At 42.4% G+C, this 16,393-nt stretch overlaps 1 protein-coding gene across 1 annotated transcript in view; it reads right to left on the reverse strand.

Annotated features, from left to right (window-relative positions):
- Positions 1-1,464: 1,464 nt before the first annotated feature.
- Positions 1,465-16,393, reverse strand: part of LOC138580155 (killer cell lectin-like receptor subfamily B member 1B allele C) — a 535,945-nt gene continuing 521,016 nt past the window's right edge. The window contains exon 5 of the mRNA XM_069650483.1: positions 1,465-1,746. Coding sequence (XP_069506584.1) covers positions 1,480-1,746 — 267 coding nt within the window. The 3' untranslated portion in view covers positions 1,465-1,479. The remainder of the gene's footprint in view (positions 1,747-16,393) is intronic.

Raw genomic sequence — 16,393 nt, forward strand, 5'->3', positions numbered from 1 at the left:
AGGGCTCTCTTAATACGGGGAGGATACTATTTACCCTGCATCATGAATTTAATATTCCTGAATAATAGGGAGGGCTCTCGTAATAAGGGCAGGAGACTATACACCCTGAATCGTGAATTTAAGATTCCTGAATAATAGGGAGGGCTCTCGTAATAAGGGCAGGAGACTATACACCCTGCATCATGAATTTAATATTCCTGAATATTAGGGAGGGCTCTCGTAATAAGGGCAGGAGACTATACACCCTGCATCGTGAATTTAAGATTCCTGAATAATAGGGAGGGCTCTCGTAGTAAGGGCAGGAGACTATACACCCTGCATCATTAATTTAATATTCCTGAATAATAGGGAGGGGTCTCTTAATAGGGACAGGATACTATATACCCTGCATTGTGAATGTAAGATGCCTGCATAATAGGGAGGGCTCTCTTAATAAGAGGTGAGACTATACACCCTGCATCGTGAATTTAAGATTCCTGAATATTAGGGAGGGCTCTCGTAATAAGGGCAGGAGACTATACACCCTACATCATTAATTTAATATTCCTGAATAATAGGGATGGCTCTTGTAATAAGGGCAGGATACTACATAACCCACATCGTGAATTTAAAATTCCTGAATAATAGGGAGGCGTCTCTTAATAGGGACAGGATACTATACACCCTGCATCGCAAATTGAAGATTCCTGAATAATAGGCAGGGCTCTCTTAATACGGGGAGGATACTATTTACCCTGCATTATGAATTTAATATTCCTGAATAATAGGGAGGGCTCTCGTAATAAGGGCAGGAGACTATACACCCTGCATCGTGAATTTAAGATTCCTGAATAATAGGGAGGGCTCTCGTAATAAGGGCAGGAGACTATACACCCTGCATCATGAATTTAATATTCCTGAATATTAGGGAGGGCTCTCGTAATAAGGGCAGGAGACTATACACCCTGCATCGTGAATTTAAGTTTCCTGAATAATAGGGAGGGCTCTCGTAGTAAGGGCAGGAGACTATACACCCTGCATCATTAATTTAATATTCCTGAATCATAGGGAGGGCTCTCTTAATAAGGACAGGAGACTATATACCCTGCCCCAGAAATGCCATATGTCTGACTTTCTTTACAGGTAATACACTTCGTTGATGGAAAGCATTTCTGGTTTGTGTCTACAGAGAAGTAAATGTGGATCTGAACATTGTATTCTAAAACAGTTACACTGAAAGCTGTATTACAAATATGTATTGTGCATGGGGAAATCTTACAGGTGGTGGAAAAGTGTCACTGGGGACTCCCCCTGCTCCTGTTTCGAAAGGCACTGTGCAATGATCTTGGTTTCTGTGGATTTGCGAATTTGGGATGCACTTTAAAATGCCCAGAAACGCCCCCTTATTTGCGACAATGCACAATGGGGGGTGGAGGGGGAGGGGACCGAATGTGCGCATCAAAGATTTGATCATCCTGATCCCCTTTGTGAATTGGGTTGCTAAAGCATCTCCTCAAGGTTTTGGGAATCTGGCCCAATATGTGTAACCTGGAGGCACAGTGGCCATTGTGTCTGCTGGGCAGTGTTAGCACTGATTAGTGGAGCGGGGCAGGATGCCTCAGGGAGAGGTGCAGTACAGCAAGAAAGTGCATACCAGCTACTAGTCAGCATGGAGCCATTCACCCAGGTCCAGCTCTGCGTAGGGTTCGTCAGGAAGAGTCCCAGCCAGTGGCCTTTGCTGTGCTCCACAATTCTGTTTATGAAATCCTGCAACACAAGGCACAGAGAAAAGAGATGACTGGCAGATGTGTGCGTTCTCTCCATGCTCCCACATGGCAAGTTCACGCTACATACAAATACACAAAATACCAAGCGATACATCCATTAAATACAATACAAGCAGTGAATATCAGGTCACACCGCAGTCGCTGTGCATTTCTTAGTAGAGTATCATTTTTAAATACTTTACATTTTTATCTCATTCATAAAATGCATAACAGCAAATCATTTGTCACACATAGAAATTGGTGACAACATTATTGTGTATACGTGCATTGAACAACATTTACAGAGAATGCCGTTATGTTCCCCCAATAGAATTTTTTTTCACCCCAGTGAATTTGCTTATGTGAAAAGTCCCGACTTTTTGGGGTACAGATTCTGACTTCCACCCTCTCGGTTTCCACATGTGAAAGAGGTTTTCAGCAGTGTAAAGAGGGGGTGTTACATACTTTTGCAAATGCCTGTATCCTGGTTAGTTGCACTTGTAAAACATGCGTCAGACTTATAGCAAAAAGAAAACTATAAATATAGTTAGCTGAGAAAAATAATTATTGTACTCCTGTGGGCCAATTAGAATGCATGGAATACAGTCAAGATCTACTGATATTGCCTGCATTGTAAACATTGTAACTGCAGAGGGAGACATGGAAGCAACAGCAATGCATTTTTCCAGCAAGACTTTATTTAAGTATACGCCCCCTCTCTGGCAGGATCTTTTGTTGTCCCTGCAGCTTCACACAACATCCAATTTAACAAAATCGAGTGAAAGCTAAAACATGGAAACATTGTTTTGTTTTTAAAGAAAATGTTTTTCTTTGCCACCTCATATTTTACAAATTGATTGTCTTGATTTAGATGTTTTATCATCAGTACCAGAAAGAATACACGCAGAATTAAGGTCTCTTTTACCTTATAGGGTTTGTAATCTTCGCCCTGATGAAGGCGGCCATCTTTAATTTCTATAACTTCGCCGCTGAAACGCAATACTGACAAGGGGGCACACATTATTTCGTCCTTGCAATCGTCAATATACCTCGCTACATCAACCTGCCCCCTGTCGCATCGGCACAACTTGTCTCTGACCAAGGCACACATAGTTTTTCGATCAAGGACCTTTCAGAGCATAATCATTTTTTGATTTTCTAACACCAAAGAATAGACTTTGAAAAACTCAGGGATTGCAACTTAAATAGGTTGTTGCACTTTGGCACCATTTGTCACATGATGAAAATGCTTTTTTGTTTGAATGTTTCTATTGAAATTATTGCAACAGATACATGTTTTTGCTTTTTCTTTTGAATGCTCTCATTTATTAACGCAACCGAATCTCTTTACTTAGTTTCGGTAAAACTTTTCAGTATAAAATGACTCTCGTTTGAAGGTTTTCATTCATGTCTTTGCATGAAAAAAATGTTTTGCCATTGAATATGTCTATTTTTGCTCATTATGAGTTACTATCATTTCCCATCACAGATATTTCCAATGTTGGGGTAACATTCTGCCCAAATGTTTTTGCTACTAATCTCATTGTTTTATTGCCTTGTTTTATCATAAGTTTTTAGGTCTCCAGTACCATTTCTTCTGTTTTGTGTTTTTTTCTGTTTTACATGTGCACAAAGTGTTTACAAAAAAAATTAAATAGATAACCTTTATTTGAACTACAACACCTGTTTGGTTTTCTGTGTATTTCCTCCTGTCACTAAATGTGAATGATTTGATCATTATTTTTCATTGAATCATTGGTTGAACCAATTAGGCTTCAAACAGTATAGCCATTTTGGCTGTCAACCTTTGGTAGCAGTACTCCCAGTCTTTGATTATTCTTATACCTGCCCTACTCTGCTACCTGTCCCTCGGGGCAACCGAGCCTTGTTTATTTAATAATTTTACATGGCACAGAATGCATGCTCATGTTAAAAAATATCAAGTTTAGATTTAAAATGAATGCCTAGGGGATTAAGACAACCTTTTAATTAAAAAACGACAAGAAACAGATGTAATGTACTAATTTCTATTTCCTTTTCTCACTAATAAGATATTGTGTTTGACTTCACCTTCACAGCGGCGAAGCCTATATTGCTGTGACCATAATGTCTTTAGAGCCTTACAGACTTCAAGAAGGATCATTACTGCTTGCGATAATGACGCTCTCTAAATGTATGGTCCTCGGGGAAGGGTCGGGGGCTGATGCCCTGATGATGACCGTTTCCTCTGTCTACACGGCTTAATTATGCTAACTCAATGCATCATCATATGCACAGTTTATTCCACAAAAACACCTTAAAACGTGCTCATCAGTAAAATACCATAAAATAAAAAACAAAGTTTTATCCACAAAATAGAGTCACCCTTTATAAAAAAAAAAACTAAATGAAACACAGTAAAATTCAACTGTACACACAAAATGAATAAATTCATGGAGAGGCCATACTATAAACACCATTTAAAAAAAAGGCACCTAGGGCCCATGTTAGTCCTTAATCTATTATTGTTTAACAAGTGAAATTGAAAGCTTCACTACAATGCTTCAAATTATACCCTTTCCACGAGGGAATGACAAAATGCAATGTGCGTTTCTTGTGACAGGGGCAGATAAAGAACACGTGCAAAGTTGTTCATCCCAACCACAAAAAGCAATAAACACATACGGCCTGATTCACAGAAGTGTTTTATAATTGTGCAATCCCATAGGAAATTGTTCTGTAAATCAGGCCCATAATGTCTGCCCAAATCTAGCCTTTGCTATCAGCCTCCTTTTGAGACCTTTCTTGATGCACTGCATGGTTACTTCACCTCCTGTACTGTTTTTCAGCAGAAGGTGAACATTAACAGACTACACATTTCTTGCCATTCCAAAGGGGCTTCTCTTACCATCAGAGTTGTTGCCTGATCAAGGATGCACTCACTTCTGTCACCCTAGTTTCTGGATAACCTTTTGTCCATTGTGGGGGTGGGGGGGAGGGGCCTCACCATTAGAACCTTTTCCCGAAATCTGTTTCCGGTAGTTCGACATCTCTGCAAGACTTCTACCCCCACTTACCATTTCCTGATCCTCCCACTCCGAGAGTTCTCACCCGATATACCTCATGTGCCATATAAGATTGTGCCCCTCTAGATGTCTATATAACCATAACATGCCTCCATAAACTTTCACAATATGAGTCTTCCATGTGAAGATCTCAGCAAAACTTAAGTGCAAATGATCCAATTTCCCACTGTTGAAAAAGCGCCTTTCGGCGGCTTCTTTAGGTCCATCCACGTCATGGGTGATTTAGAAAGGTTAGGGGACAATTTCCTTGCTTCTCTAAAAGTTGCATAACTACCAGAAAGCTTCTGTAAGTCTGGGACATAATTTCCCCCCACAGCTGGAACATTGAGGGTTGCCTCTTTTAAGTCATTCTCCAAGCCATTGATAAATAAGTGGAGCAAGGATGCAAACCTCCCCGGGCTTTGGCAAAGGATCTTGAAATGCCACTGTTTCCTCAAACTTAACAGGCCGTCAGTCAGAACCGGTTCCCATAGTATTTGCAAATATATGGTTCTGTCCACCTGATCAAAGTCTGTGGACAGATCCTGAAACTCCAACGCCAGCCAGTTATCCCTCCCCTTGCATGCACACCTGTCTACAATCAACAATAGCTTAAGGCACGGCTATAGGAGGCCCAGCAGCTGTCACCAAAAACCAGATTGTATCATCAAGAGCATCTAAATGGCTTGATATGATTCCCCCAGATGTAAGAAGAGGAAATCACTCATAACATTTACTGTGGAATATATTAAGGTACCTGGACGATAGCATGAGGGAATGGTCATATTCACTTTTTGTATATATGGGGATGATAGTAGTTTGTCCATGATCATGATAATGTATGTGTGATGTTATCATCCTAATCAAATTTGCCAACAAAAGGGCCTATAGATCAAGATTTCTCTTTGAATTATTCTACTGGAATCGCATCTTGGGTCCTCCCGGTAATTTATGGTCCCGTAATATCTGCTATAAATTCAACCGATTCAAGATCAGACATGTCACAGGGCACCAGGACTCTTTTACTTCATGTTTCAATCCGCTGCATCATAGGATTCAATTACATAAGAGATCCAGACCTCCTAATGGGTCAAGGCCAACATATGACCAAAGTCGTCATTTCCTATAGTCTCTAAGTTAACAATGGCCCAAAAGGAAAGATAATTTGTAAGCGTAGCTGTTATACCCAGATCCTTAAATTGGCACACATCTGCTTCATTCGCAGCCTGCACAATGGTTGCTTTATGCTGGTGCCCGGCTATTCTAAGCCACTCAAAGCCATCTACTTTCCTTACAGCATCTAGTAGATGCCACCCTGTCCCTACAATCCTTAATACACAGCACCCTTCCTTCCCTCGTGCTGGCCCTTATCCTTCTTTCAGAAATTAATGGTTGCCACGTCTTCTGCCAGAACTTTCAATTTTCAAATAAGTCCCTCAATGTTGTTCGGTGTAATATCCAGTGCATGCCATGATCTAATTTATTTTCTTGCCATCCTAACAAGTTAAGTCTCCTCTGGTTTGTGTTATGAGTAATTGCTCTCACTTTAGCTATTTTTTTCTTTATTCCTGTCCATCCATGGGAGTGTAGCAACAGCACAAGCAGATGGGTGCTGTGTGGTGACAGCACCAGGAAAGAAGATGTAATAGTGGCTTCCTTGAGCCATATATTTATGTAGTAGAATCTACATGGAGCCTGTGGCCACACTTCTCTTGAAACCTCTGTCTATCAACATCTGCCTATCATCAAGTAGTATTCCACATTCCCAACACAGTGTCACACGCCTGAAATGTGGGCATAAACTTCATTGCTACAACACACCCTCCTCCCTTCACACCAAATAAATAACCTTAACTACCCGATGGTGAAAAGCAAAACCTCAAGACTAACTACTGAGTCTTTGAACATGTAGTGCCGGGATGTATCTATACACCTAAAACAATTCTTATTAACTAACTCAAACTAACATTTACATGTGCCTATTTTTTGTATTTTTCTTTACAAAAACGAAACGAATTTGCTGAACAAGAACTAACTCTAATTGACTACACGATGGAACATTTAACTCATGCCATAACCCTTAGACCACGAAGGTGGTTTCCTCACGATTTTGAATGTGCCCTCATTCTGACTCCTGAACTGGTTCTCCCCCTCATTCATCCCCTATCCTTTACTCATCCGTGTTTCCACAAACTCATCACCAATCCCGACGTTAACACCGTCGCTAATCTCTCCTCTGCCTCTCCACATATAACCATTCCGTTACTCCTCACTCATCACATCTCACCTTTGGGCAATCCATGGCACATATGAAAGTTTCCTAAGCCCCTTCCTTGCGCCTACCTGTTCACATCTCCATGTGCTTAGCCTGTTGAAATTCCTTATTGAGCCGTCAGCTACTCTTGCAGCATTTTCAAACGCTTTTCTTATCTCAATAGGGTCTGAAAACATTGACTCTCGCCTACGTTCACTTCTTCCCTTCTTTACACTCACCCAATCTGTGAGTGAAAATTCATCGCTACTCTCTACCTTTCTGCTGTTTCTTTTCCAGCTGTATATCCCTTGTCCACACAGGATACGTTCCCTGATCTGTTCATGGTTTATTTCTCCTTGACCACTCTTCTCATTTACCCAAGCTGGGCTAAATCCAGTGTTTGGTTCTCTGCTCCTCATCAACCTGAATGGCGACACTCCTGTCAAGTGGTTCACATGCATTCTCATACTCCAAACTCGTTCAGCCACTGCTGCCATGACATTCATTCCATTCCTGATCGCTTGCTCTACTGGCTCTAGTATGACCCTATTATACCTTTCCACTAACCCATTGGATTCTGGGTGGTAATTTGCTGCACATTTTCATTTGATTCCAACCTCTTTAGCATACTCTACCATTTGCCTCCCTCTCAATTACATCCGATTATCCTTTACAATCGCTTTAGGGTATCCTTCCCTCTTGAATACTTGCTGAATAAATTGTATAAATTCTGCCAACCTCGCATCCCTTACAAACATTATGTACACATCTAGGGGGCTAATCCATTCATCTGACTCAATTCTTTTGATGATCCCTTCTTGCTGTAGCCTATATAGTTCCCTCTCTACCTGTTCTCTTAACGAGAATGGTATGGGTTGTGTGTTTGTGAATGACTGGGATCATCCGTGGATTTAACATAATTCTGTGAACAACGCAAAATTCCTTCTATTCGTGCTTCAAAAACATCAGCACATTTTCCTTGATTTGACTCCTCCTTTATACATAAACTCAGTACTGGTTCTTCCCAAAAGGGGTTTAATCTGGTCTTCAATGCTGCTTCGTCTCTTCTCTCCTCAGCCTGAAACTGTCCCTCGGCTGTATATTCATTAATTTCCTTTTCTTTCTTTGGGTGTAAGCAGGTGGAGTTGCTCTCCTTGCTGGGTAAACGTGCCTCTTTATGGGCACGTACCCATTGACGTCAAGCACCCAATGGGTCTTTTATTCTAATGTTCTCACATGCGCGTAGCACCTATGTGGACCGCCTCTCTTTGTGTTTTGGCTGCACTTAAGGCTACTAGGGCGGGTACCTTTTGGTACCGTCTCGGTGCCGCTTGGTTTCACTTGCTTGTACGTCGTGCACACCGTTCCAGCTAACCGGCTGCTGTGATTCTTTGCCCCAACTTGTGTGCTATACATTCGTGGGTTCGACGTCACAGGCTCCCTGATCGCCACAATGTGGTGACAACTCCATGAAAGAAAAGGTAAGCGTGGCTTCTTTGAACAGTATATTTATTTAGTATATTTAGTAGAATCTACAAGGAGCCTGCTGCCTGTTTCGAACCTCCAACTCTGAAAGTCTGCTTATCATCAACTAGCATTCCACATCTCAAATGATATGTTGCACGCTTGGAATGTGGACACAATCCTCATGTTTACTACACATTACCCTCTACCCTTCCATCATTGCTCATATTTATAAAGCAAGACCAATGGCCAGATCCCACCAAATATTACTCAACAATGGACGCGCTGAAAAGTGGTCTGAGCAGGTGTATCAGAGTCTGTTTCTCATTCGATATCCTAGGAGAATGTTTCAGTTTCATGGCGGGAAGGAACTGATCCTCTTTATTTGCCTTCTGGGATTTAGCATGTAGTGGGGGGCCGGGGGGGATTTGCTCTGATTGCATACTGATTCTCATCTAAAATAGTACAAGCAAACATGAAACTACCATTCCCCACCTGAGCGTTAACAGAAGGAGAGGGGGTGTAGCTCCGCCAGCTCTCATATCATGTCTAGTCTCCTCTAACAACAGATCTAAATCAACCAAATACCCCCCTGTGGAAATAAAGGGATGATCACAGACATTGATAGTAGTCAAAATGGGGTTGCCTTCATGTTCACAGGTAGCCTCTTGTAAAAAAGATACCATTACTTTAAGGACTAAAGAACTATCCAACCGGAAACTTCCTGAGTTCCTCCCTCCTTTGCTGTTCCAAAGTACTCTGTTTCAAAAGGAGAGAAAATGTTAAAAAAAAAATAAATAAATACCAAAGAGTGGTTTCTAAGCGCGGGATCGGGATTCAAAGCTGTGCTGCGCCACGTTGTCTGCGTATTGCCGCTGAGCTATCCTACCTCCTATGGGATAAATGCGTTCAGATTGTTCGTGCTGTGTAAACATTCATATCACTTCAAAACGAATGCTTAACTTTCCCTGCTTGATCCTGAATCACTCTTGCTTTGTTAGCTCTGCAGTGTCCTGTATCACCAATGCCGACTAGGCCGTTCTGTTGCTGTCTCACCAAGAATGTACAATGTTCTTTAACAGTCAAGCCTTGTAAGCCTGCACTGACCTTTGTCGCTGATGCTTTAATAATTCTGCTTTGTGTGATATCGTGACACGTTACCAAGCCTGCGTGACTGAAACTTGCCAACTCTGCCCTGCCAGGTAACATTGAAGCCTTACAAGCTTTACATGTCCCTGTGTCACTGTTGCCCGGCTAATTCTAGCTTCTGCATACCTGATGCCTTGCTAACAGCTCTGTCCTGTCCTTTCACTGATGTCTTACTTGCTTTAGGTATCTCTTAAGACTTATTAGCTCTATCATGCGATCTATCGCTCTAATACCTTACTATCTCTATTTTCTCCTGTCTCACTGATGCCTTGCCAATAGCTTTGTACTGTCCCCTATTACTGATACCTTACTATCCCTACTTTCTCCTGTCTAATTGATGCTTTACCAATAGCTCTGTACTGTCCCGTATCACTGACACCTTACTAGCTCTACTTTCCCCGGTCTCATTGATGCCTTGCCAATAGCTCTGTACTGTCCCATACCACTGATACCTTACTAGCTCTACTTTCTCCGGTCTCATTGATGCCTTGCCAATAGCTCTGTACTGTCCCGTACCACTGATACCTTACTATCTCCTGCCCGATTGATGCCTTGCCAATAGCTCCGTAGTGTCCCCTATCACTGATACCTTACTATCTCCTGCCCGATTGATGCCTTGCCAATAGCTCTGTAGTGTCCCCTATCACTGATACCTTACCATCTCTCCTTTCTACTGTTTCATTGATGCCTTGCCAATAGCTCTGTACTGTCCCGCGCAACTGATACCTTACTTTCTCTACTTTCTCCTGTCTCATTGATGCCTTGCCAATAGCTCTGTACTGTCCCCTATCACTGATACCTCACTATCTCTACTTTCACCTGTCTCATTGATTCGATCCTTTTGTTTTTGGTCCTTTGGTGTCGACCCTTTGACCATTCGATCCTTTGGTTGTCGATCCTTTGACCTACAAGCCAGGTTGCCAGTTATATGGTCGAAAACAAAAGGATCGAATGCCTTTTGATCGACAGTAAAATGATCGAAAAAAAGGGTCAATTTTTTTTATTTTTTTTATTTTTTTTATTTTTATGGGGGGGTTCCCCCCAACCCCCCTTTTCTTTATTAAAAACATTTTTTTACCAACCCAAACTAAAAAATATATATAAATAAATTTAAAATAAAATCGACCTTTTTTTTCGATCATTTGACTGTCGATCAAATGGTCATTCGATCCTTTGTTTTCGACCATTTGACTGGACACCATGCAAAAGGATCGACTATAAAGGGTCGAATGGTCAAAGGATCGACACCAAAGGACCGAAAACAAAAGGATCACATTTTTTTTTAAATTACATTTTTTATTTGGGTTTTCGTTTATGGAAAAAAGTGGTTTTTACCACAAAAAACGGAGGTTGGGGGGGACCCCTCCCCCCAAAAAAATAAAAATTGTTAAAAAAAAAATACTTTTTTTATCCTTTTGTTTTCGGTCCTTTGGTGTCGACCCTTTCACCATTCGATCCTTTGGTTGTCGATCCTTTGACCAACAACCGTTGCCAATAGCTCTGTACTCTCCTGTTTCACTGATACCTTACTAGCTCTACTTTCTCCTGTTTCATTGATGCCTTGTCAATAGCTCTGTAGTGTCCCCTATCACTGATATCTTACTATCTCTAGTTTCTCCTATCTCATGAATGCCTTGCCAATAGCTATGTACTGTCCCCTATCACCAATACCTTATTATCTCTACTTTCTCCTGTCTCATTGACGCCTTGCCAATAGCTCTGTACTCTCCTGTTTCACTGATACCTTACTAGCTCTACTTTCTCCTGTTTCATTGATGCCTTGTCAATAGCTCTGTAGTGTCCCCTATCACTGATATCTTACTATCTCTAGTTTCTCCTATCTCATGAATTCCTTGCCAATAGCTATGTACTGTCCCCTATCACTGATACCTTACTAGCTCTACTTTCTCTTACATCTCTAACGTCTTTGCCTTGTATGTTTGAACAAGAACTTTATTGTGAACCTTTATAGTTGTCTGGGAAGACCTTTTTCTTTTGGGGGAGTTGTCACTGGTCTGTAATTTGTATCTCAGACTATGGCTTAAATGGTTAAGGATGTTGGACACCTGTATGAAGCATGCAATCCTCCGATGCTTGAAGAATACGCCCGGAATAGGTCTTGAAATGTCTCCTTGCCAGATGTTTGATGAGTTATGGCTCCAGTATCATGCATGCATTGGGCCCTTCAAATAACTCTTTCTACGATGCTCCAGGAACCCATATTTGTAGTTGTGGTATGCTGCATTGTGTGCCAGTGTGGAATTAATATTGCCCACATGCGTGTTGCTTACCTCGATTAAATCTAGGGAATAGTGAGGTGGGTTGCAGCAGGCAGCATTTATTTGTCTATTGAGCGTTCTTAGGGCACCACAGGTACTCGCTCACAAAAGCCCAGAAGGCACAACCTCTTATTGGTAGGATTTTCCTTGTTCTTTCTTTAGGAACTTGTGGTCTGAATTGCAACTGGTAGTGTTTTTGTAAGTGTGCCATTGGTAGGGGTACGCACTTTAAAAAAAAAAAAAAACTTCAAACAATAATGGGGGGGAGGGCATATAAGGGGCAGGGTGGGGGTTGTATAGGGAATAAATAATAGATGAGGAGGGATCCCCACCCACAAATAATAAAATACTATGATTTTTTTTAGCAAAACATTTTCGGCAAAAAGAGCTGTGAAAACTTGTACTTCCTGTTTCTTCTTCTTCAGTAAGGGCTTCTTCCCTCACTGTGACTCAGTGGCTCTGAATGTGGCTTCTGGTCACTTGGTGTGTCTCAATCTTCCTCCTCACTGTGACTCACTCAGTGGCTCTGAATGTGGCTTCTGGTCACTTGGTGTGTCTCAATCTTCCTCCTCACTGTAACTCACTCAGTGGCTCTGAATGTGGCTTCTGGTCACTTGGTGTGTCTCAATCTTCCTCCTCACTGTGTCTCAGTGGCTCTAAATGTGGACTCTGGTCACTTGGTGTGTCTCAATCTTCCTCCTCACTGTCACTCAGTGGCTCTGAATGTGGCCTCTGGTTACTTGGTGTGTCTCAATCTTCCTCCTCACTGTCACTCAGTGGCTCTAAACGTGGCTTCTGGTCACTTGGTGTGTCTCAATCGTCCTCACTGTGACTCAGTGGCTCTGAATGTGGCTTATGGTCACTTGGTGTGTCTCAATCCTCCTCCTCAGATTTCTTATGGTTCCTCTGCCAAGTGTACAGTGCTGTAGGGAGTCTCCCTTTACTTACCAACAATCTATATTCTCACACACACTCCACACCATTCACATTGTGTCGCCAGCACTTAGACTTTGCCTTCTTTACACCCACATCCTTTTCAGCCCTCCCCAGTCCGCATCACCCGACAGTTGTCAGGGAAACCAGGCGTCATACATAAGTCCTCTCTACCAATCAGTGATGGCATTTGGTCACATACTTCTTCCCTGGCCTGCCACATGTTCTTTTTCTTGTAGAATGGAGTGTAGAAGCAACATGGTTTGGAAAGCTGCCCATATGGATTCTGAACCTTGATCTGTTGGACTTCTTCTTTTGGGTTACCCCCAGTGAGTCCATTCCCTCAGTCATGCCTGATATGGTTTGAATGTGTCAGAGAGCACTGTCTGTCACTCTTCCAGCTGTTCATTATCTTGCTTCCTTTTAAACAGATCTCCAAACTGGGGGAAATTGTTTCAGTGATAACGTATGTGGGAGGTTGTGTCATTACACAGTGTACCAGCTTATTTTCTGACCTCAATGTCAAATTCCACCTTAGCTTTGGGATGGGACATTTCGTCCCCATGGGTAGAGATGATGCCTATTTTCTCCCATTCTCCCATTCCTAGCTTTCTGGGTCTATGGCTGTCCGCTTACTTCCAAAATCAAACATGGAAGTAGTCTCAAGACCATGTTTTGTCATGGAGGTATTATAGTAGTGTGCCGGTTTCCGAGAAGGACTCAAGTTCAGCAAGAATGGCTCTGGGTTTGGCTCTGCTTCTGACTGGTCAGCAGTTCTTCATCCTTTCCTTGGGTACTGACATCAGAACAAGGATAGGTCTGGATCTCCTAGGCCTACATGTCCTGCTATTCGGTGGCACTGTCTTCTAAGTTCCTCGGTGAGGGATACTTATGCATAGACCATAGCTGCGTGGGATTTCCACTAGCGTTTATTGGGCACCGATGTGATAAATGGCTTGGGTCTCCACTGGCATAGCGTTGCCTTATTTTGGGTGACTTTTGGAAACGCTATTTCTGGTGTTTCCCCTTCTTGGCTTCCAGACAGAGGTACCAAATGACTGCCTGCTGAAAGGCTAAGGCAATGTTTATGGCCGTGCTAGTGCTGTCTTACCCATATGTCATAATAAGTGTCAAGAGGAATACCAAGAATTGCTCTGGGATGAAAGAGTACAGAATCCTTCCTGCATCAGTAGTAGTTAACCATTCGTTGGCCAGAACGTCAGGCAGCAGTCATTTTGTTGTAGGGTCTACTGTAGAATTACCAGGTCGATCATAAAGTATTGCCTACATGCCTCTTCATGTTTGCTAACCATTCTTATGGCCTCCATGATCTCTGCGTACATGGTTTCTCCCGTTATGTTATTTTCTGGTGTGCTAGTTGTAGTTTTCCTTTAAAAAAATGTGTGATGTATTGGTGCCACCTGTCCACTTGTCAAGTTAGTTTGTAAAGAATGTGACTGCATTTCCCCCTGTTAACCTGGGGCTGGAATATTGGAGTGTTTACATGAGGACCCAATGACCGCCATTAAATGTGTGATGGAGAGCTGTTGACTTTCTTGTGCCACCCACTGGCTCTCCCCTTGAAGTTTCATTGCCACCTGTACTGATTGTTGCCTGTCGCCTGTGGTCTGAATTAATGGTTGCATGGTTCAGGGTTGTCCATTTAAGTCTTTTGAGGACAGGCTTTGTGCGTGGCCTTTCATGTGTGAGCATGGGAGGGTGTCTGAACTACTCCCAGTAACACCTGTAACATTTCCCTGTATTCTGACCTTGCAGAGAGACTCACTTGTGTTTTGGACCAAGACATAGGCCTGCAGTCTTTTGAAGAACGTCACTTAAAATATGTTCTGTACCTAGATGGGGAAAGCTCCTCCTCAGCCTCAGTCTCACTTTCCTCAATCAATGGTCCTGGAATATAATGTTGGAAAAGAGGACTTGTTATCAGACCAGCATTCTTCTTCATGGCAGCGTTTCTCATTTTTCGGATAATCAGGTCAGGTCTGGGCATAGGACTTCTAATACCATTTCTGATAGATTTGAAGTAATGAAGACTGGAGTATGAAAAATAAAGTTCAACAAAATCTGTAGCTGGTATCTCACTCTTTGGCCTAAATGCTTAAAGAGTTTGATCCAGAAAGTTTTTCTTTGATGCTTGGGAAATTAGACTGCATGAAAGGAGTCTTTCAAATATTACTTCCCCAGATACTTTAAGAAATGAGACTCTTGTATCTGACAGGCATTGGGTCTTTCAAATGTCTCTTTCCAAGATGCTTGAGGAGTTGGGGCTGGAGGCCCGAGCATGCAATGGCTTTAACAAATGGTTCAGGAGTTGGATTCGAAGGTCCAACGTGCAATGGGTTTGTAAAATGTATGTTTCTCAGGTGTCTCAGATGTTAGACTCCAATATTCGGCATGAAGTGGGTTGAACAATAGTGTCTTTCTCAGATGCTCTAGTAACTTGTATTTGTATGTCTAGTATGCTTAGAGGCTTGTCAGTATGACGCTTAGTAGTGCACCCACATCACACACTCTGATTCCCTATGTACAGTAGTGCTTGTCTCCAATTCCTCTAGGAACTCATTGGCTGAGTTCCAGCAGGCAGCGATTTCTGTCCATGGAAGCATTTATTGGGCCCTCAATAGCAGCACTCCAAATCCCAGAATGTGCAATTTCTTGTTATTAGAACCCAGTGTGGCGGAGCCAAACAATCGAGTTGCTCGGATCACGGTCTGAATCCCCCCCATCCAATCCTGCATTCCAAGCAACTTGATGGCTGCTTCCACCACCATCTTTGCCCCACCTTCCCCTCCATTCCCCTCGGGTCTCTGGACTTTCCCACTCCCACTTACCTGATTTCTTTCGGTGGCGGCTGCCCAACCGCTGCTGCTTCAGCCTCCTGGGCTGCCATGGAAATGAAAGAGGGGCACTGTATGGAGCCCCACCCTCAAGATCCATGGCAGCCATCTTAAGTAAATATTGTTTTTCAATGAACGGGACGCTTTGAGGCATCCCATTAATTGAAACAAAATACATTGCTCTTAGCACCCCAGGTTTCCGGATTTAAAACCTGGGTGCTAATAGCAATGACACCCAATCCGGCCCACCGGGTCAGGTGTAATTGCTTATTTATGACTTTTTGAGTTTTATTCTCTAGCAAGTAGTTGTCTGAGATCCAACATGTAGTGATCTTGTCATTGTGGAGTTCTTATTGCCCCAAGAACTCACACATCAATTTACAGAATTCATTGTTTTAATTTGCTATGTTGTTCTCGGTTTATTCTCTGGTAACATATATTTTGAGTTCAGCAGGAAGTGTTGCTTGTTAAATTCACCTTTTGTAATGTCCAGGAACTCACACTCCAAATCCCAGAGTGCAGCCTTATTCTTCTGATGTTCTCGATTTGGTCTCTGCTTCCAGAGTACTCTAGGTACTATCTTACAAGCAGGGAAGTCATTTCACCAAAATGCCAGGGGTAGCGGAACTGACATCACCTAGCCCTTGACCTCTGATGACATCACAGGGAG

The sequence above is a fragment of the Ambystoma mexicanum genome, chromosome 3p (assembly GCF_040938575.1).
Source record: "Ambystoma mexicanum isolate Mex_15411 chromosome 3p, UKY_AmexF1_1, whole genome shotgun sequence".
Taxonomy (NCBI): domain Eukaryota; kingdom Metazoa; phylum Chordata; class Amphibia; order Caudata; family Ambystomatidae; genus Ambystoma; species Ambystoma mexicanum.